Source organism: Theropithecus gelada, chromosome 3, assembly GCF_003255815.1.
Source record: "Theropithecus gelada isolate Dixy chromosome 3, Tgel_1.0, whole genome shotgun sequence".
NCBI classification, from domain to species: Eukaryota; Metazoa; Chordata; class Mammalia; order Primates; family Cercopithecidae; genus Theropithecus; species Theropithecus gelada.
Window position 1 is genome coordinate 70,745,497 of NC_037670.1, and position 21,627 is coordinate 70,767,123.

At 41.6% G+C, this 21,627-nt stretch overlaps 1 protein-coding gene across 1 annotated transcript in view; it reads left to right on the plus strand.

Annotated features, from left to right (window-relative positions):
• The first annotated feature begins 9,819 nt into the window (after positions 1–9,819).
• GLI3 (GLI family zinc finger 3) overlaps positions 9,820–21,627 on the plus strand; it is a 269,528-nt gene continuing 257,720 nt past the window's right edge. The window contains exons 1-2 of the mRNA XM_025380576.1: positions 9,820–9,890; positions 14,305–14,470. Of these exons, the coding sequence (XP_025236361.1) occupies positions 14,347–14,470 (124 nt within the window). The 5' untranslated portion in view covers positions 9,820–9,890; positions 14,305–14,346. The remainder of the gene's footprint in view (positions 9,891–14,304; positions 14,471–21,627) is intronic.

A 21,627-nucleotide genomic window follows, 5' to 3' on the forward strand; every position in this document is an offset into this window, starting at 1 on the left:
AGCGCGGAGCCGAGGGACAACTTTTCCACCCCGTGAGTAGCGCAGGCGGCGCAGGGTCGGGGCGGGGGGCTTCTCCACCCAGCACGGGGTTCCAGGCCGGGATGGGACCTTTTTCCAGAAAGTCGATTGGATGCCAGGAGAGGCGTACGGCTGGGGGTTTCTTTCTTTCTCTTTCCCCTCCCTCCCGCGGTTGAACCAAATCAGAACTGTCACTCAGGGCCTGTGAGTCAGAAGGGATCGGATTACACGATCCCCGAAACTGATGCCGGAGTTGCACGAGCGGGAGGGAGCGGGCAGGGGCAGCGCCACCGGCGCGCTCGCACACTCGCACTCGCGCACACCCGCCGTTCCCACTCGCCCGCGCCGCTCTCCCGCCTTCCCCGCGCGCCCCGCGGCCGCCCGCGCCGCACCATGCCCGCGGCGGGCGCACCCCGCGCCCAGCCCGGCCGCTCGCGGTAGCCGGAGCCGCGCGCGGCCGCGCGGAGCCCGGAGCCGCCCGCTCGCGTCCCGTCCGCGGGTCTATGGGAAGTTCGGGGACTTGACAGCCGCTGCTGCCGCAGGTACGTCCCGCTCGAAGTTCTTTGTTTCGCGGGCCCCGCAGCCCGCTCCTGCGGCCGCGCCCGTGCCTCCGGGGCCAGAGGTGGTCCCCAGCGGGGGGACGGGATGGAGTGAAAATGGCTGTCAAAAGGCGCCCACATTTAGAGAGCCGCCGAGCAAGGCTTGCATTCGCTCCCTCCTCCTGGAAGGTCCTTTTCCAAGAGTCTGACCTGCGGGCCGGCCGGAGACGGACTGGAGAATTTCACCTCCTGGAGGGGGGACGAAGTTTGCTGCAGTGGCGACGGCGCCCCTCACCTCCGCCCCCACCCAAAGGATTCAGAAGAACTCCGCGAGCCCCGCACGCGCCCGGCTCCTTCCTCTGCGCGGTGGCGCTCTACGGCTCGGGCTTCGGGCGCGCACGGCGCTCGGGATGGGCGGAAGGAGGCGGGCGGCGAAGTGGTTGCGCGCGGGGACCGCCGCCGCGGGGCTTCTCCAGCCGGGGCTTCGCTTCGGAGGGCGGGGGTGTGGTGTGAGCGGATGGAGAGAGGCGCGCCTCCGTCGTCATAGAGGAAAAGTGAAAGTTGTACCATCTGTATATGATTTGGGATTCTCTTTTATTTCTTTTCCTTTCCAGGGGCACCGCGCACAGACACACAATAAAGTAACCGTGGTCCATGCAATAATCATTTAAGGTGCCGCGTTTACACAGAGCAGCAGGGGACAGTTACTTTCTTGAGTAGCAGCGGGAAATTGGGCGGGATAAGGCAGAGAGGGTGTAAATATTGACCCCAAACTTGGAGAGTTTGTGAAGCGACTTTTAAGCAGATTGCCCGAAGCGGACGCTCCACTCTACACCCGGCCTTTTATCCTTTCCTGAACTTGTACTCCTGTCCCCGATTGCACCTCCTTCTGTAAGATGCCGTCCCCCGAGAGGCGCTGCACCCCAGGCTTCCCTTCCTGACCCCGCGTGGAAAGAGGATTAAGGAGGCTTCCTCCACTCCTGCCCCCAACTTCTCATCTCCCCAGTGCAGACTGCCGGGTAGATTCTGGCCTTGGGTACAGTGCTCATGGCCCTTTGCCAGTTTATATGTACATATATTTATGTAAAACATTTTCTCCCAGCTCTTTGCCAGCTGTTCCACATTTTCCAGCTGCCACTTCAGTTTGAAATGATGGACTGTCTGCGTCTCCAAGTCAAAGAACCCTTTAGTCAAAGGTATGGAGGGCCGGCCGCTGTGCAAATACATGGCAGTGCTATTAGCCGGGCTGGTATTATTAGTTCTAAAAAATACCTCCTGCTCCCCTTTTCCTCTCCTCCTTCTTCTCCCCAGTTAGGCTTTCCAGAGCACAGTATATACACTTCGCTGAAAATTCGAGTAATTAGGCCTTTCCCTCTTAAATGTGATTTTTGTATAAAATTTGGATGAGGCCGGATTTTTTAGATCCCTGAAATATGTGTCTGGTGGAAATAAATTAACTTTTAAAAATAAAAGAGTTTCAGCTTGAGCGCGTTGGGCATGACTGGTGGGGGGCCTGCACTCTGGCCGTCTGAAATGAGCTCTTTTCAGTCTGTTTAAGGCAGGAACCATTCATCCTCCCCATGCTACACTTTTTGTGTTGTTTGATGTCTTAGCATATTATAGACCGAAATCTACAAGAATTGACCTAAAGTATTAATTTTGAGTATTTATGTAATTGCTCGGTAATTTTGAATAGGTGCCTTATTGATTGATTCCTGTAATTATTTCATTTAGGTTTTAGATTAAAAATTAATAGTAGTCTGACAGTTTCTTAATTACATGTGTCAAGATTGTTTTGAAGGAGGAAAATGCTATGTTTTAAAATAGTGAAATAGCCTCAAAATCTCTTCATTTTTCTAAAGCAGAACAGCATTTCAGTTGAGGGGATATATTAAAGCTGCCGGGACTGGTTTTAACAATGTAAACTCTGTGAAGTATCTGAAGAATTTGTTTATGTTAGGAAATATTGGTCTTAACAACCTGGTACACAAACACTTTGGCCAGTTAGACTATATTCAAACCTAAAACAAACATGAAATAACATTTAAATTAGTTGTAATAGCATGCTTATACAGAGTAGAGAGTTTATTTTATACTAAAAGCTATTTAATTAGAAACTCCCCGCCTAAGGGGAGATCCTTTCAGGGTATGTAATTCTTAAAGTCAGCCTAGGGAAGCTTTGGTTTAAGATGCATGAATGAGTCCAATGTAAGAGGTGTCTAGTGAAATTTCACACAAGCAGAAACACTTTAAAAGATATAGATTGCATTATTGTTAATAGGCTGGTAGGTCCAACTCAGATGCCTACCAATTCCCAGTGCCTTTAATATGCTTGTGTTCCTTGATTGAACCTTGATATAAACACATTTCTATTGTATATCTAATTGGCAAAGGACTATAGACAGAAATGAGAAAACTCAATACTGATGAAAAATGGCTCTGTTGAGTTATTTCATTACTTATTTAATGAAAGAATTGTTAATTTATCAATTTGATGTGCAAAGCTAAAAGTTGGACTTTTCCTTTGTTTCTTGGCCAGTGAAGTTTCCTTAATTACCTGCATGCTGTAAGCATTTCAGACTTCCTCTGTGCTTAGCCATTTAGAGGTCTTTCCTTCTATGTAAGGTATCCTGCTTACTGAGACCTCTTCTCCCCCTCCTTTTTTTGAGGATAGAGTTTGGGAGCTTATGAAAGGAAACAATTTAATGATCATTGTTGCGTGCACTCACTTACATGGAGACAGTAATGTACTAAGAAAAACCAGTCTTGAAGGAAAAGTGAATCAATGAGTCATGAAATCCTCAAGAAAACCTTAGTAATGGAATGTTAATGCTTTTAGACTATAGTAGATTATCTTAAAAGTCAGACTTTTCTTCTTTATGCAATTGTTGTAAATCCCCAGCTAAAGAATTCTTTGAAGGAGGTTTTAGTTTTGCTGGCATTCATATTCTGAGGTCGGTCTGATTTGTTTTGGAAGATTCAGTAAATTTTCTGCCAACTTATATCATGAGAGGCAATTAAAATGCTGAAATGACTTTAGAGGACACACACACACACACACACACACACACGTTTGTTAAACAAAAGATTCCACTCTAATAATGACTTCAGGTTGTCTTTTCATTAAAGCCTAGGAGAAGATGCTGCCCTTCCCTTCACATTGTCATTTTTCTAGATGAAAATTGATCTGTTTCTGGTTTCAAAGCAAATAAAGGGAGACAGAATAAACAACAACAGGGCAGGGGTACTGCTGCAAACTTTCTCAAGTACTTTCAGTGTATTTTTCATCTTTACTTTTATTTGATGGGCCTGTGAAATAGAGCTGTAGACTGGCGAAGACTTTAAATGAAATTTCACACTTTGATGATTTTTTTTAAACTTTGATATATTGACAGCAAAAGGAGCTGCAAAGCTTTTATATAACTTGAGCAGTAACGCCAAGCAGCAGTCAAACGTCTCTATGCATTTGTGTTTAACTGCAGAAGAAAAACATGTCCATGGGCAGTGGAGGTTCTTATCAACCCCCTAATCCCAGATCCCAGCAAACCTTGAGGGCATGCCTCAGATCTTGCTGAAATCACTGTAGACTCTCACAGTTTGCAGATTAAATATGCTATGTGTTCCTGGCTCCAGCAACAGTTTTATGAGCTCACTAAGCTTCCTGTTTTAAGATCCTTTTCTTAAGTTTTTAGGAGCTGCTAAAGGCAATGCTGTCTGGAGTAAGTGGTACTTGTTAATTTAGAGACACTTTAGATATTTCATTCTCTTTTTAAAAAATTGCCAAAATTATTATTTTTAAATCGAAAGGCCAGTCACTCCAGGGAGAGGGAGGAGAGCTGTTTGAAAGAAACTGGATGTTAAATGTGTTTGGAAGTGCATTTGATCGCAAACTTTACATGGTGTCTCAGTTGTTTTATGGCACTTTTCTTTTGCCTAGCCCCTGAAAATGAGAGACTTTTTCCACTTGTAATTCTAAATGCACTATATTTGAGTGCCAAATTTCTTCACTACTCATTACCTCTGTGATTGTCTTTCGGTTTTTTTAAATGTGAAAGTGTTTTTTGTTCTGTGTGTATATATTTCAACCCGACAAAATGTCTCAGAAAATCTATGGCCTTCTAAAGAAGCTGAATGAAAAAGCCATTACATAGTTAATAAGGTGGCTTTGGAACATTTCAGCCCCCTCCTGAAAGGCAATATTGTGTTGAGCTCCACATCTGCATCTGTGGTATCTATAGTTGTACCCTCATATATGGCACTTTTGCATTTTGCATAGGAGTCATAATTAAAAAGGAAAATACTTACATCATTGTCCAACAACATGTCATATAATTCCCAAGAGAACCCTAGCCAATTTTGTGCTTAAAGGTTATTCAATGAATGAAATTGTGAAAGCCCATTTGTCAAAGTACTGCATGGTTTCTGTTAGTGTTCAAGCCCCAAATTCATTGTCTGCCCAGGCCCAGCCATTAGTCATCAGTGTATTAGTGCTGCCTTCAGGCCATGCTGCCCAGCACTTCTTCACACCATTATAGCTTTGAAAGTGTACTCTGTTGACTTGTAGAATTACTGCTCTGATTTCCGCTTGGCTGGGTTTGAGGTAAGTCCCCTCCCTACCTTCTAGCTGACTGTAATCCTTGCTTTCTTTTAAAGCTCCTTTCCAGAGATTTAGGGGAAAACTTTCTTAAGGGCCGTGTTGGCATCATACTGTGGTTTTGTTGTGGCATGCACTGTACATATAAATTGTACCTGCAGTAAATTGGATTGACTGCTGGCCTGAAACAGCTAGAGGGACTTTTCTTTTCTTTCCTTTCTTAAGAGGGGAGGGGGGCTAGGCGGTGGGGGAGGGTGGCACAGGAGTACATTTTGACCCCAAGCATTTGATTGTGTTCTTCTATAATCTCTATGCTACAAAATTAAATTAAGTAATGGGACATAAGTGCACTTTTACTTAAATCTTTATTGGAGTAACTTCAGAATGTAGTGTGACATTATATTGTTTATTTTCATGTGGAAATTTTTAGCTTTTGCTACTTTAACTTTTTTTTTTTTTTGAAGATTGTATGAAATGCCTAGGAACTCCAGAGTGCTTTACATTACAAACTATTGATTTTTACAAAAAGAGCCTGAAAACTCACCATTTAGATGAAAGATAAGTTTCAAATTGCAGTAATGAAGGACTGAGACAGTTAAGCCCTGTTATTGATTTCATTTTGTGATATTTTTAAAAAGAATGATTCAGTCTGAATAAAGTTAGCAGTGTGTAGAGAAATTCCATCCAGCAGCTTAAGAATGAAGCCTTAATGACTCTGATGTATGGAAACCTGGAATCCAGTGGCCAGACATGTGGAGCAGGCCATGCCACTTCAGGACAGTGTCTGCTGTTTGAACTGTGGATACTACAATGAAATTCCATATCAGAGAGTTTCATTGAGAGGGTGTGTAGTTTGGTGTAGGTTACATTGGCAGTTTTGTACATGCAAGGTGGAAAAATAAGACAGCTAAAGAATTCTGTCTGTGAACAAGCAAAGTTTATAGGGTAAGTGGACCATGGGGTAATTTTTACTGGATAAGCCTTAATTACAAATGCTTAAATTCTGAAAATGTTGCTTTTAAATCTGCAATTAAGAATCAAGAATCAAAAGTTTAAAAGTTGGAAGGATAAAATATGGTAAGTAGTACTTCACAAAAAATACGTTAAATACCTTTGGGATAGCTATAGATGATTTTGACATGCAACAGGTTATTGGTCTAATATTTGTGATGGTTTAAAAGTAAATTACTATTCACAGAACATACACTCTACTCCCTTGTACTCCCTTCAGCCTTACTGTGAAGACACACATGATTCTAAGAAACCAAAGCTATCCAAGTTCTATAAGAATAATTACAGTTTTTTCTTCTGAAAATGTGTGAAAACTTTTAATTCCTATAAGCCTTAGTGAAGAGAGACAAGGGGCACATTTGATCAGTCATGATATTTTTGTGATACATGTAGATTTAAGAGGAATACAGTTTCATGAGCTTAGCTGATCTATAGACTGATAACTGACTTCCAGATCTCCTTCTGTGTCTGAGGATTGCCTGTATCCAGCTAACCTGTAGAAAGTGGGGGTGCCAATGTGCTCCACATTATTGCTCACTCTTTAATGGCACCTGCTATGCATGCTGCTTCTTGCAGTGCCTAACCAAGGCACATGGGACTCATAGTTTTACAGAACTCAGAAAGGGTAACAGGTATTAGATAGAGACCTCATACTCCCCTCAAATGTTTCTCATCAAGTACTTCTGGTAACAGAGAAAGAGTAGCTGATGATCTTTTCTTTTAAATACAAATGGCAGAAAAGTAAAACTGGCTCACAGAAATGTCATTTGTGATTTCAACTGCAATAGCAATGATTACTTTCTTGTCAAATAAGCTTTTCAGTGACTGAAGTTAAATATATGGATTTCTTAAGAGTTTAGATAGTGTTAATTTACTAAAACCAAATTCACTTAATCCATAGTCAGGCAATTATTTCCCCTTAGAGTAATTTAGTTCTCCTTAGAGTAATTCCATTTGAGGATGTCTGTCATGAATACTGCTTATCTACGATTAGGAGCATCAGAAATGTAGGAAAGAAAGATTGAGGACACTAGCACTAGGTAGTGGATTTGGGGAACCCTGAGCTACCAAATGGCAAAGCAGACAGATAGAAGCTTTCTTATTTGGAGTTAAGGCTCTAGGCTTTTCTGATTATGGAAAAATAATCATATATAAAGGTAAAATAACTATACATGAAAAAATGTTTAAAAATTAATGAAGATTTCATTAAGAACTTACGAAGTTGGGCCTTCCCCCCCCCCCCCCCCCCCCCCACCTTGCAGAAAAAGGAAGGCAACACAGACAGGGAAGGGAGAGGAAATGAAGCCTTAGGAATCCTGGGAACCGCTAGGGTGTCACAAAGGTTATGCATATCTAATTGATTTTACCCTCAGAAGATATTTTGAACACAAGGAAACATCAACCACATTAAAAACCTATAAGAGGTTTTCTATGGTGCATGAATACATGAAATCCACTGAAATGTTTAAAATTCCCTGCATTTTGCTCATTGAAACTCAGACTATTTCTCACTTCCAGAATTGATCAAAAAGTTAAAATCAACATTAGTTTGTACTTCTTGATTTTGAAAAAAAAAATATCTCTTTCTAAAGGATTTATTTATTTTTGAGAAATGGGTTATTAAATAGCCACAGGAAGGTACGTATCTTTAATAGGAGTTTTACCTGGATGGTTAATCCAGGAGTAGCATCTTGAAGTAGCAGTTGATATACCAGTAATACAAGTATGAGATCAATGTCACTCTTCAGTGCTACAGGGTAGGTTGCCTCAAAAATCCTTCTGACAAAGCTGCTTTCTTCTGGAAATTTAAAACAGCAAATCAAGGAGATTATTCAGCTTATGAAAACACAGGCAAGTGTAAATAAATGTTATTTCTCTGGAGGAAAGCCTTCTTCCACTGCAGCAATAGTTCCCTAAACTATACAGAATAATTTCTCACTTAAGGCTAAGCCATGGTGCTGTTAATAGCACTGCCTCGCCTGGAATGTCTTCTGTTTCTGATCTCTCATTGCCAGTAGCTGTTTTAACCTATCAGAAACAGATCGGGTTATCATTAAACAGGCTTTTAACTTACTTGTTTTAAATCTTGAAATACACTAAGAAAAAAAAGCGAAGAGAGTTTTTGCCCAAGTTTAGGCAACTTAAAAATAAACTGACTGGCTTAGGGAAATAAATGAAGTAGTCTGCTGTTCGGGAAGGTTGCACTATCATGATTGAAGGATGCTGTTCCACTTCACCCTACGTTAGAAAGTTGTTTCATTCACGTCAAACATCATTTTTAACGTTGGCTTTGGCATGGGTACTTTCTTTTTAAACATAGTAAATGTCTAAACGATAAAGGAATCTTGCTCCTGTGGGGGTTAGAGGTTTCACTGCAGAGACTTGCAAGGAGAAAAGCTGATTTTTTCACATGTTCCCACAATTGTGACTTTTCATACTTTCTATTTACTACAGAGAGCCTCTGGTTGTTGAGGTTGAACATTGGGACTCCACTCAGGGCCTCCCTGAGCTCAAGACAATGAGGCGATGTGTCTGTCTTAATCATTCACAGCATTTGAATCTATCTATGTGTGGCAGCTAATGAAGAAAAACACATTGGGGGCCAGGTTCATAGAAGGTGAATTCGACGTTTTGTGAGCAAAGCACAGGCCTATTGGTTTTGTGAAGGCTTTTCAAGGGATCCCCAATGTTTTATTATAATGCCACACTCAGGGTGGTTGCATTGCAAAGTACCTGGAAGGTTGCAGCTCCCTGAAATCAGCCAGTTAAAAGAGCCTTCTGAACGCAACCAGGGCCGGCCCCTGCCAGTGTTTGCTGGAAATGTGGCTGGGCCAACTGTAGAGTTTGCAAATGCCCGTGAGTATTCCGAGGAGCAGGGTGACCAGTCTGACAACGCCTTGATGCGGGCGGCTTCTCTGCACTGGAGGGAGGCTGCCAGGCGCTGCTGGCGCTGGAGCTCACCTCCCCACCCCCACTTCGCCCCCAGCCCTCGGCTTTTTTTCCTTTTCCCGCGGCCTGGCTGGCGGAGATGCATTGTCTCCTAAAAGGCAGGAGACAGGAATGCTGATCAAAGCCAGGTCTGGGAGCCCCCCTTCTGCCCCCAGACACCCAGAACCATCTCTGAGCAATCCAGCATGTTCTGTTTGCTGGCGCGCGGACTGTGGCGGGCCGGGGCCGGGAGAACTCTGCGTGGACTTCCCCGCGCTGATGTAATGATGATGGATGCGGCGACGCGGCTGCAGACGGCGCTGCGCGGCCCGGCGCACCCACTAATGAACCCCCCGCGCCGCCGCCGCGGCCCGGTACCTCGGGCATGGGACGCGGGCGCGGGCGAAAGTGGTGAAAGGCGTGAAAAACGTCCCTTGCCACCACTGGAAGAAACCAGAACCTGAAGGGAACTCGACAGGAAAGCGCAGAGAGAGCGAGCTTTCAAACAAAATTGGACATACCCATACAACCTGAGCAACCTGAGCAAAACAATTACCATAATCAATGGGGACTCGCCTTTGTAACGATGAAAGTTTGTTTGGGGTTCCCCTGGTCCCCCGCCCCTTGCAGGTGTAAGTGACGACTCTAAAGAGGACGACTTGAGGCGTTTGTGTGCAAGTGCTGTGTAATATGTAGGTCCCGGCAAGAATTCGCCAACGTGGTAAAGGTTGCGGTTCTCTTGCTCGCTCTCTGTTCTCTTGCTTGCTTTCAAAAGCAGACCTGCATTACAGCATCACCAGGTCAGTGGCTCCAGGAAGCTTTAAATGCCTTGTGTTGTAAGAGGTTGACGCAGGTTCAGATTTATAATTTAGAAAGAAAAGACCCACCTGCAGGTAGGTTGCAAATAGGAGACGGATTAGATTTAAAATAGGATCTGGAATTAATTGTGTCCTGGGTTTAGGCCTCGGGGAAATTACAAAAGATTCAGGGATAGTTGAGTGGGAAAAAGCCTTGACTGTTTACTTTCAGGAAGGAATGTTTATCTCTCCTTTTACCTATGAAACTTCAAGCTTTAGGAGGGATATACCATTAGAGCAATTTTCCTTGGTTGCTTTTTTTTTTTTTTTCCTTCCTTCCTCTCTCTCTCTCTCTCTCTCTCTCTCTCTCTCTCTCTCAGCTGCTGGGACTCAAACATCAGCTACAAACATTTTTCCCCTTGAGCATGAAAAGTCAAGGGGCGTGCCAGCAAATCTTGCATGTAATGTTTCAGTGGTGAAAGGGATTGAAGGAGAATAGTGTGGAGTCCTAAGCAAGGAAACTATATCGGGGGAAAAAGTATCATTTCATTCATATCTGAAACATAGTGGCATGTTTTCCTCAGGGAAAAGTCTTTGAAGTGAAGCAGAATTTAAAGTTTTCTCTTGATGCTTAAGTTCTAAATAAATTATACTTCATTATTTTTAAAATTCTAGATTTTACAAGTGTCGTGGAGCTACTGTCCTAGTGGTGTTTTGAGATTCCGTGAGGAATTTCTACTGGCCACTTCGATCCCGAATGCTTCAGTGGACCAGCTCAGGACTGACTTTCCAAGCTCCTCTTACTGTTCCCTGAAAATTCCATCACCACAACTCAAAGCGGCCACCTTTTGCCGCTCACTGACTCTTCACCCACAGTTTGATGAGGTGTGGGCGTCTAGAATGTTAAACTTTCTCCTTTATAACTGACAGGGACAAAGTTGTAAAATAAGCTGATATAATTTATAGGAATGTACAGGAAGCAGATGTCTGATTTGGCACGTTGCCATCTTTATAGCCCAGTTCCAAGCATAAACCACACTTTTAAATAATTAGTTACTAACTAATGAGATCCAAAAATAAGTTGTCAAAATAGAAGAAGGGGGTAGATTGTTGAGTGACCAAGGGCCTATTTTTAAAAAACCCATTTCAGACGGGGGTAGGAATTAGTATTCTTTAAGACCATTAATTAGTGTGATTTCAGTCAGTGCCTGGAGCTTTACCTCTTCTCACTTGAGCCTCTCTCTATGGTGATGAGCATTGGGAGGGTTTTATTGCTTTGTTAAAATAAAGTCCTTTGCCTTGGGGGAAAAACCAACAACTCCACAAAAACCAAGTTTGTCAAGGAATTTTGGGAACTTGTCTCCTGATTCCTATTAATTAGCACCCTCTGCTAAGGAAGGTACTTAGTTCTTACTAGGAATCCCATGTCTTAATGGGTTTTTCTAGTCCATTTGCGTGTTTCAGTGTGCAGTTTTAACGTTGTAGACTCTTTACTCAAATACAGCCAATAAAACTGTTATGTGTGTGTCGAAGGGAACAATTATAGTAAATGCTTGTTTATCCCAAATGGCTAAGAATGGAGCATTTGGATCAATTAAATATTTCTGCTAAAGTTTTTAGTTTTTATAGAATTTGCCAGTTTTCAATGAAACACTGAATATGAAAAGAAAATGTATGTAGCTAAACCAATGGTGATTGAAATTCAAGACACTGCAGAGTCCTGTAAGTCACAGGGTCATTGATGCGATCATTTATGTACTCAGTAAACATTCTTATGTGACCTCACTGCTGGGAAAGTAGAAACCTTGTCCTCATGGAGCTTACAGTATGGAAAGGGGAGGTGGATGTTCAGCACAGACTTTTCCAGATGAAGAAGAGTTTATTATCATTGTGATGGGTGCTAGGATAGGTTTGTGTAGGGCGTTGGAATTCAGGATTCTAAGGTGCAGTTCATTCATTAGTTCATCCGGTCAGCAAAGACTTCAATGAGTATATACTTCACTGGGTATACAGCAGTGAGCAAAAATAAACGTGTAGAACAGGTGTTCAAGGCTCACGCCTGTACTCCCAGCACTTTGGGAGTCCGAGGCTGGTGGATCACCTCAGTTCAGGAGTTTGAGACCAGCCTGGCCAACATGACGAACCCCATCTCTACTAAAGATACAAAAAATTAGCTGGGCACGGTGGTGAGCGCCTGTAATCCTAGCTACTTGGGAGGCTGAGGCAGGAGAATCGCTTGAACCTGGGAGGCAGAGGTTGCAGTGAGCTGAGATCACGCCATTGCACTCCAGCCTGGGCAACAGAGTGAGACTCTGTCTCAAAACAAAAGCAACAACAACAAAGAAAACAAGCTTTAGTGAATCTGACAATTAGTGATGCTTGCTAAAATTGAGGTTCCCGGGTGCCACCCTCCAAGGCAAATGCATTGCAGGAATCTGAATGCTTAGCAAGCACTGTAGAAACGCTGATACAAATAGTTCTTGTACCAAGTGGGAAACGATGCCGATTGTATTGGATTATTCTTGTGGCATACTTTAAAGATGATATTTAAATCAATTTTGAAGGACCATTACAAAAAGTAATTATTCTGAGATTGTTAGAGCTAGAAGGGACCGTCAAAGATTTCTCCTTTAAGGATTCTCTATCCAGATTCTTGGAAAAGCTTTGAAGGTCTGTGATCGCTTAGAAATTAAATGTGTACTTTTGAGTTTAAGGGTATTTTCTGGGGAGAAGCTCTTTAACTTTTAACAGGTTCTTAAAGAAGATGTGTTCCCCCCGCCCAAAGTAAAGGTCAGATCTCACTGCCTGATTCTGTCATTTGACGGATGAGATCACTGAGGCTCAGCAGCAGGTTGTTGGCCATTGTGCACTGTCTAGCTAGCCCCGGGGGGGGCGCCATGCAGGTAGCCCTGCCCCTGGGACTCATGCATGTTGGCTGCACTCAGAAGGGAGATCTCAAGCCCCCCTTTCTGTTGTATAATACTTTATCAGTGCCCTTTGAGGGGTGTCTCTGAATTTGGAGTGGATCTTACTATTGATATGTAAATTTAACTTAGTGCTTCTTTTTTCTTTTTTATTCTACAAAAGCTGTTCTTAAATAACTTGTGTGTTTTACAATGAATGACACAGGATAATCTCAGAAAAGAGATGGAAGTGAGTGGAAGAGCTGGTGTTACAGTGTGCCATGTGGCCTCTGGTTCTTAAACATTCTAGTTACTTGAATTCCAGATCAAGGAGGAATTTATTATGCAATGAAGAGCTTGCTGTTCCCTTGCAAATATGTGTTAAAGTAGACTGAAAATAGTTTACCTTGTATTTTAACTTTTTTAGTTGATCAAGCAGTTACTTATTTCATTTCACTCACCGCTGCTGTGATTGAGGATGTCGACATCTACTAAATGTAGAAAAATAAGCAAGGTGGCCAGACCAAAGAAATGCTTTCTATGAAAGTTGCAATCTAGATAACATGAAGAAAACATCCTAGAGAGGGTACTTTTCCTCTTTTATTGTATTCTTTGTAGGTGTAGAACATGACTGCAAAAAGGAACATGAAGCAGAGTGAAAATTGATGAATGATGAGTTAGGGCGATTATCACATGAATGAAGCCAGTGAAAGACAGACCTACTGAACCTGCCTTTAGCTGACTTTTAATATTTCCTAAGTGAGCCCAGTCTTTGCTATTACAAAGACCTTTCAACTTTTCCATGTGGAATCAAGAGCATGTTGTTCTATTACCTTTGTCTTAAAAATGTGACTTAAATGAACTGAAATATTCTCATGCTTTAAGGAGGTTAAAGAGTATAGCTTACCTGAATGAATTAGGATTAAGAGGTATATTGCAATTCAGATATCTTTATGAAAGAGGCAAAAATCACTGAACTGCTTGGCCTGAATTATCCTCTGATTCAGAATTTAGAAGTAGGCCTTCGATGTTAGAAATTGTCAGACTCTCTTGAAAAAATCTAATTAATAATTAAAAACCTTCCCCTGCTTTGGAAGTTGTTCAAATGCCCCTTCCTGTAAAACTGGCCACCTGAAGAGACATTTGCAGATGTGGCTTTAAAAAGTAATATGACACTTGTTTCACATGATAGACACAGTTGCAAATTGAGATTTTTAGATCATTTGATACCAAATGCTCAGTAGGGATTTGGGAAAAGTACCACATTATGGGCATTTCCCTCAGTTCTCTCTTTTTTTTTTTTTTTTTGCATGTGTAGAGTTTCACTGGTTTGTTAAACTTTGAGACATTTTTGCCAGAAAACCTGTGGAGAAGTGTCGTCTACATTTTGAATTTCGTAAAGCTCTAGGCTTTTCTCAGATGACAGGTGAAGTGGACTTTTGAAAGTTTTTTTTTTTTTTTTTAATTTTATTTCCACCGTTTTGGAAAGTTGATGGCTCTGTTGTTTTCTTTAGGGCATTTTTGGTCGAAGAGAGCTGAAGTAATGAGAAGACATCATGGAGGCCCAGTCCCATAGCTCCACGACCACTGAAAAGAAAAAAGTTGAGAATTCCATAGTGAAGTGCTCCACTCGAACAGATGTGAGCGAGAAAGCCGTTGCCTCCAGCACCACTTCTAATGGTGAGCAGCACAGGGATTACCAGCAGCCCAGCCTGGAGTCATTTCTGTGTTCTCTGCATTCCTTGTGAATTGAGCGTTTGCACCTGGACCAGTGTTTGTTCTAGGAGAGGCTGAAGAAAGCAAATGGGGCGGGGGCAGGGGGGGCAGCGGCGGGGACATGGAATTTAGTAATCTCTATTTTGGCACTCCACCTACACGTTGACTTCCAAACTTTCTAATTTGAGATGTAAATGTGATAGGTTATTTATTATCAGAAGTTCCTGTTTTGGCATTTTGGAAATCATCTTGACTAGTCTGGCAAGAGTTCAAAATGCTTTGTGTTGCATATGGATCATCTATACTGCTTGGAATAATTAGTACAAAAGACACAAAAGTTGTCTTGTCGAAATTAGTGACAGGACAGGAGTCTCCCCCAACCCCAACTTTAAGTAGTCTACTTTAAAGGATTTTAAGAAGTGTTAATGATTGAACCTCAAGGTAATGTTAGTATCTGAGATGCAGGTTTTGTTGTTAGCTTATAAAAATTTAATTTCCTTATTTGTGTTCAGAGATAACACAGAGCCACTGTTCCTGTATTCTGTATTTTTAAATTTTAAGCAAAGTGTTGAGAGGCATTTCAGTTTAAGCATGGAGTGTTGAAAATAAATTCCAGAGCCTCCCTGGTACAAACAGACTGAATACGTTAATGGTAACCTTCACTTCCTGTCCCTGCTGTTTCTCCATTGTGGGCCACTAATGCCTTTCCTTTTTGTAGATTTCATAGCCATTCCTGGCCTCGCTGAATTTCTCTGATTCTCCATGGGCCTGTAGGAAGAATGAGCTGGCCCGTTCTAGTTCCTGGACACTGCCTGTCTGGGCACACTGATTTGTATGAGCCAACCTGCTATTCTTATATTTTCTATATTCCAAGACAGGTTTTACTAGATTGATTTACATGTTTTCACATCCACTTGGAAAGTCAGAATCTCCTTTGGAAGATAACTCCAGTCCAGAACGTTAGACTCTAAGGGCAGATACTTCCAAGCAGCCTGACCACTTCTCTCTGGGCCCCTCCATGTCTGCTGAGAGCCTGTGCTTCTCACCTGCACTTCTTCACCCAGTTTCATGAGTGTGCATTGCTGACTGCACTGGGTAGGGAAGGAGCTGGCTCTTAAACCTACTGGCAAATGACTTCAGTTTTAAATTGATCCTTAGGGAGATGTATTTATGTCTCAGTTAAAATAATGAATTTACATATATGTGAAAGTATTTCCTCATTTATTGATGGTATTTAAAGTCAAGACTGGCGCTTACTTTAACTGAGCCATAATATTTGCATTTTTCATCCAATGTGGTTATAGAAGGCATTTCTCCTTAAAAATATGTTACCTTGGTTTCTTTTTTCTGGAATTGGTAAAATTTAGGCAAATTTATTATTTCAGAAATAGAATCAGTATTTGCAGTGTTGGTTATTTGGTAATTTTTATGGTAATTCTGTAGGAATAAATGCTTCCTACGTATTTGACTTCAGGAACATCAGCTTTTGGTTTTCTTTATAGTTTGTGTGAGTGTACATGCCTGTGTGTCAGGGTGTGAGCGAGTGTGAGTGTGTAGGGGGTGTGAGTGTGTGAGGATATGTGTGAGTGTGGGCAAGTGTATGCGTGAGTGTGTAGGTGTGTGGGTGTGTGTGGTAGGGGTAACTATGGGCATGCGTGTGTGTGAGCATGCATGTGTGTGAATGTGAGAACAGGCAAGAACAAGTGCATGGCAGAAGATGTTGCTGCGCTGCATGGAGCCTGCAGAAGCGCCTGTCGTGTTTATGAATCTCAGCTGCATGGCCACAGAGTCTCAGTCTTAACGAAGATACTGTTGTTTGTGCCACTCCCACACCTAAACACATTCTCAGGAGGTTTTCCACTGCAGCTGCATTTGTCTTGAGTTGCTCTTGGACCTCAGGTTTCCCTCATGATTCTGTTGAGGGTGATTGGGAGCAGAACTAACCTGACCAGCCCCACAACAGCCAGGAAGCCATGAGATAAAACTAGCCAGAGAAGGAGCAGTCGTGATTTACAAATGTTAGTGCTACAGTGTTAAATAATCACCTGTTTCCTCAGCCCCACTCCACTGGCTTCCTGCCCTGATCAGCTTGTGCCCTTGAGCCCACTTTTTCTCCTAAATGTGTATGAATCCTCTCCTGTTTGGGGGCAGACACTCATTGGTCAAACTTGCAGGGAACATGCCTAAACGATAGCTGTCCTAGAAATCCGGTGAACTCTGATCAGTTTTTCAGTGTTCCTGTGACTTCTAACAGATTTAGTGTTTCATATTTTGGGACAAAAATCAAATAAAAGAAAAATGGAAGTGGTGTTTTTAAACATGGATTGCAAGCCGACAGGCGGACTCTTGGAAAACAAATTTAAAGAGAGGAACAAGTAAAAGAAAGGACAATAAACCTTTTTCTTTGTGTATGTGATGCTAATAATTACCATGGTCTTTTTTACAGAGTCCTCTACAGTTTTCATCTAACTAGTTCAGCGCCTCTTTACAGTCCCAGGATTATGCTGAGGGGCGTGGATTGCTGGAAGCGCAGAGGCCCTTTCTTCTGCAGCCTGGTCACCTGCTGCCTCTGCACTCAGTCTTGATCACAGGGACTGGTGTGTGGGCTTTGGACCTGCCCCTGCCTGGGTTTAGAGTTCGTGGGGTGCAGGCTTTCCAAGTTGGGACACTATTTGTGTGCTGGCTGGTGGCTGACATCGCCGTGGCCCTCCATCCTTCTGTCCATCCATCTGTCCCTCTGTCCCTCTTCCTATCTTTTCTATTTTTCTCTATAAATATTTCATAAATGCTTGGACCCCTGCACTGAGGCTATTCGTAGAAAGGAAAACAGAATCATGTGGATGCTATAACAGGTAGTACTGATTGCTACTGTTCCCAGAAGGGTTCTTGTGTTTCCTTTACAAAGCCCTGAACTACATCCATTTGTAACTGAACAATTAAAAGTGAGTTCAGTTTCAGCCAGGTGCGGTGGCTCACACCTGTAATCCCAGCACTTTGGGAGGCTGAGGCAGGCAGATCACCAGGTCAGGAGATCGAGACCATCCTGGCTAACACGGTGAAACCTGTCTCTACTAGAAATATAAAAAATTAGCTGGGTGTGGTGGCGGGTGCCTGTAGTCACAGCCACTCAGGAGGCTGAGGCAGGAGAATGGCGTGAACCCGGGAGGTGGAGCTTGCAGTGAGCCAAGATCGCGCCACTGCACTCCAGCCTGGGTGGTAGAGCGAGACTCTGTCTCGAACAACATTCAAAAAAAAAAAAAAAAAAAAAAAAAAAAAATTCAGTTTCAAAAACCAAATGAATGTGATACCTGCATTTTCTCTCCTATCCACCATTTCATGACTAAAGTCACACAAATGAACAAAAAGTTTTGTTACTGGCTGAGTTATTGGTGAGGTTGCCTTAATTAACTTTTCCAGCCATTCTGTGGTGCAATTTGTTCTTCATTGTGAGCTTCCCAGCCAAACCACTCACATTCCACTGCATGTCCTTACAGATCTGTTTTCGTACTTTTCTCAGCGGAGTATCTGCTCCTGGAATAACATTCGTATAGAGTTTTGTTTAAACATATGTAGACCCACAACCCAAAGGTATAGTTCAGAAAACTTGAACAGCTTTTTAAAGAAGCATTTGCCACTTAACACTGAAATTTAAAATAATGCAAGTGAAAAACTGCTTTGTAGAACTTGTATGACCAAAAAAAAAAGCAAGCCAAATTTGATTTTTGTAACATTTAAGAACCTATATCAACATATAAAGCCTTCAGTAACCCTTATGTAGGAAGTACAGTGTACCCATAGTTTAATGTGCCCATGGTTTGATTTTAAATTTTAGTGTTATATTTGAAGTGTAAATAACAAAGGAGATGGCATTTAGTTTTCTGAATTATTTAAGTGCAATTGTGATTTAAGTGATCATTTGTGGCATTTCACACGGTGGCTTTCCCATAGAAAGTATGCATGCGGATCTTAGGTGTGATTGTTGACTTTAAAATGTCCAAGTCCATTAATGTGTGAAGACTGTAAGTAAAATGGCTTAATACTTAATAATCTCTTTTTGGTATAGATTCATTACTTCATAAGCTACATGTTGTGTTTTCTAAATTAAATAAGAGTTTTTTAATGTATATCTTCCAATGTTCTACATATTCTCATTCTCTTATACAGTTTTTTTTCAATGATTTGCAAATACTGACTTTTCAATTTGAAGCGTTTTGCCTCATTTTTGGCCCATGATTTTGTTTTAAAGGAGTAATTCGATAGTTCTTATTAATCTACAACTCAGCTTTAAAAAAGAAACTAATGATAAACGTATGTAGCCCGTGGTCTTGGGGATCTTTTATCAGATCTGATGGTTATTGGGAACATACTTTAAAGTGATAGAAAGCAGAAATTATTATTGTAACGCTGATGCAATGTGAAACCAAAGTTGATAGATTAATGGTGCAAAGGAAGTTCCCTGTTCACTTTGATTCTTTGAAAAAGAAGAATTTGGTTCTTTGCTTAAAAAATTATTTTCTTCAAGGTTGGTAAGGGGAAAGTGTTATGGTCTGCAAATTCCTAAGGAGATGCTTTTTTTTTTTTTTTTTTTTTTGCTTTAACTTTTGGTTACTTCTTGGCCTTGGGATTTGCTTTTAAACTATCCATTGCAAGGGTGTTATTAGGTTGGTGCAAAAGTAATTACGGTTTTTGCCTTTAAAAGTAATGACAAAAACTGCAATTACTTTTGCACCAACCAATGATTGTGATGTCTGTTGGTCTTCCAGCTGGGAGTAAGATGGCTTTGAGTTTTGTTGGAAGTTTGAAATTCATCTGCTGTTCCTCACCATGAGCTCTTATCTCCTTGACTTTTTTTTATGGTAAGAGTATATGTGCCAGTTCTGCTCTGAAATGGGCAGGCAGTTCATGCCATAAAGACCATAGGTTGTGAGTTTTTGCTTTCTTGTTTCTATAGAGGTCCAATCCCTTTTCTTTGCCACATCCCATTTCCTGGCACATGACAGATAAGTGGAAAGGATGTTCAGATAAAATGGATTTCAGATTATAGGATGTTCATTCGTAGCACACACAGGTTCTGGCATCTGAAAGCTTGGTTGGAGTTCTGGCAACATGAAGGACTAGCCATGTGAGTGTGGGCAGATTAACTTTTCAGCGTTCCAGTTTCCTCATCAGTTTAGCAAGATAATAGTAAGACCTACTTCACACTTCACAGGTTGCCATGTCATAAACATATAGGAAGGACTCTGCAAACGTTAGCCATTGCTATCAGGACAAAGCAGGCTGGTGAGTTAAACATTATGAATACAAAACAGAAAGATTATGTTGTCTTGAACATACACATCAGTTTTCAAATTAAGGGAAATATGTTTGGCAAAAGTAATGGTGAATTTGCTGGACTCAGATGTCTGAAAAATAGTTCAAGATGTTTCACAAATCCCAAATGTGACCAAGTTTGCACATCTTAAGGAGGGATGGATTAAAAAAACAAAGTTTCTGTAAACTTCCTTCTAAATGCCTTCTTAAATCGGAAAATAGTGAAGATAATCTTGGGAACATTTATTTCGGTTTTCTCAACCTTGAAAAGGTAGTGTTGTACTGATTATATGCTATTGCATTAGAAGCAGCATATATATATCCTTTTTCTTGATTCTTTTCCTGGGTTGAACTGGTGGTTTGTGCTGTATTCGAATTAGATTTTATTTTTTATAAAGAGTTTTTATGTTTATAAACGAACTAACTGAAGACAAATATTCTGATTCTAATAAGAGCCCCAACTCTCTTGAGCTCCAAACTCACATGTCCTGTACTCTGGTTACCACTGTGTTCTTTATTTTGGCTAAGTATATCACCTTTCCTGTGGTCAGCCAGGCTTGAAACCGCACCATCACCTTTGACCCCTCCTTCTCTCCTGCTCCCATGTCCTACCGGTTTTGAGGTCCTGTTAGATTTTCCTCTGTAATTACTCGCTCGTGTGTCTCTTCAGGCCAACCTACTGTACTGTGTGGTGAAAACCCTCACACCTCATGCTTAGATGATTAAAATGGCCTTCTGTCTAATCACCTTGCCTTTCATCTCCACTCTTGTCATACATGGGACTTGCTTCTGCCAAATTAGGCTTGTAGAATAAAGTTCAAAGTCTTTGACGTACTATTTAGGTATCTTCTAAAATCTGGCCCCAGTCTGACAGTCCAATCTGATATGTTCAGAAGTAGATATGCTACTATCCCATCCCATAACCTATGCTTTAGTTAAATTCAAGGGCTCTTGGCCTTTTGTCCATGTGTTCCTCCACAGAAGTGTTTTGCTAATACCAATGCATGTTTAAAGTCTCAAATGTGAATACGTCCCCAGTCTCTTTCCTCATAAGGTCTTGTGTCCTTTGGGGAACTAACTAATAACACTAGATTTTTTTTTATTTTTAAAATTATTATTATTTTAAGTAATAGACTTTGTGTTTTAGAGAGGTTTTAGGTTTACAGAAAAATTGAGCAGAAGATAGAGTTCTCATATACCCCCTCATTCATACTTTCCCTTGTTATTAACATCTTACATTAATGTGGTACATTTGTTACAACTGATGAACCAATATTGATGCACTGTTATTAACTTTCTGTCATTCACATTGGGGCTCACTCTGTTGTACAGTTCTATGGGTTTTGACAAATGTATGTCACAGATCCACTACTGCAGTATCCTGCACAATACTTTCAATGCTCTAAAGATCCCTCATACTCCACCAGTTTATCTCGTCCCTTCCTTCATAGCACTCAAGTTTTACATTTTAGTTAAACTTCTTGAGAGTAGCACCTGGTTTTTCTACCTTACCCCCTCCCTGCTCACATTCAGTGTTTTTGCTGAGAGGGCCTCAGCAGATACTGAATAAGCCTGTAAATCACAACACTTTGAGACAGGAGGGCAGGGGGCATGTGTAACACAGCAGTAGTGTTGTGCAGTTAAGCCAGGGTTTGAGCCCTGTCCCTACCACATAATTGCTGTGTGATCGTGGGCTAAGTACTTAACCTCTCTGACTCTGGCACAGAGAGTACCCAAACATGTTAGCTATTGATAGTAATAGTAATATGACTCTCATGGATATTATTTGCCAAGATTAAATTTATTGATGC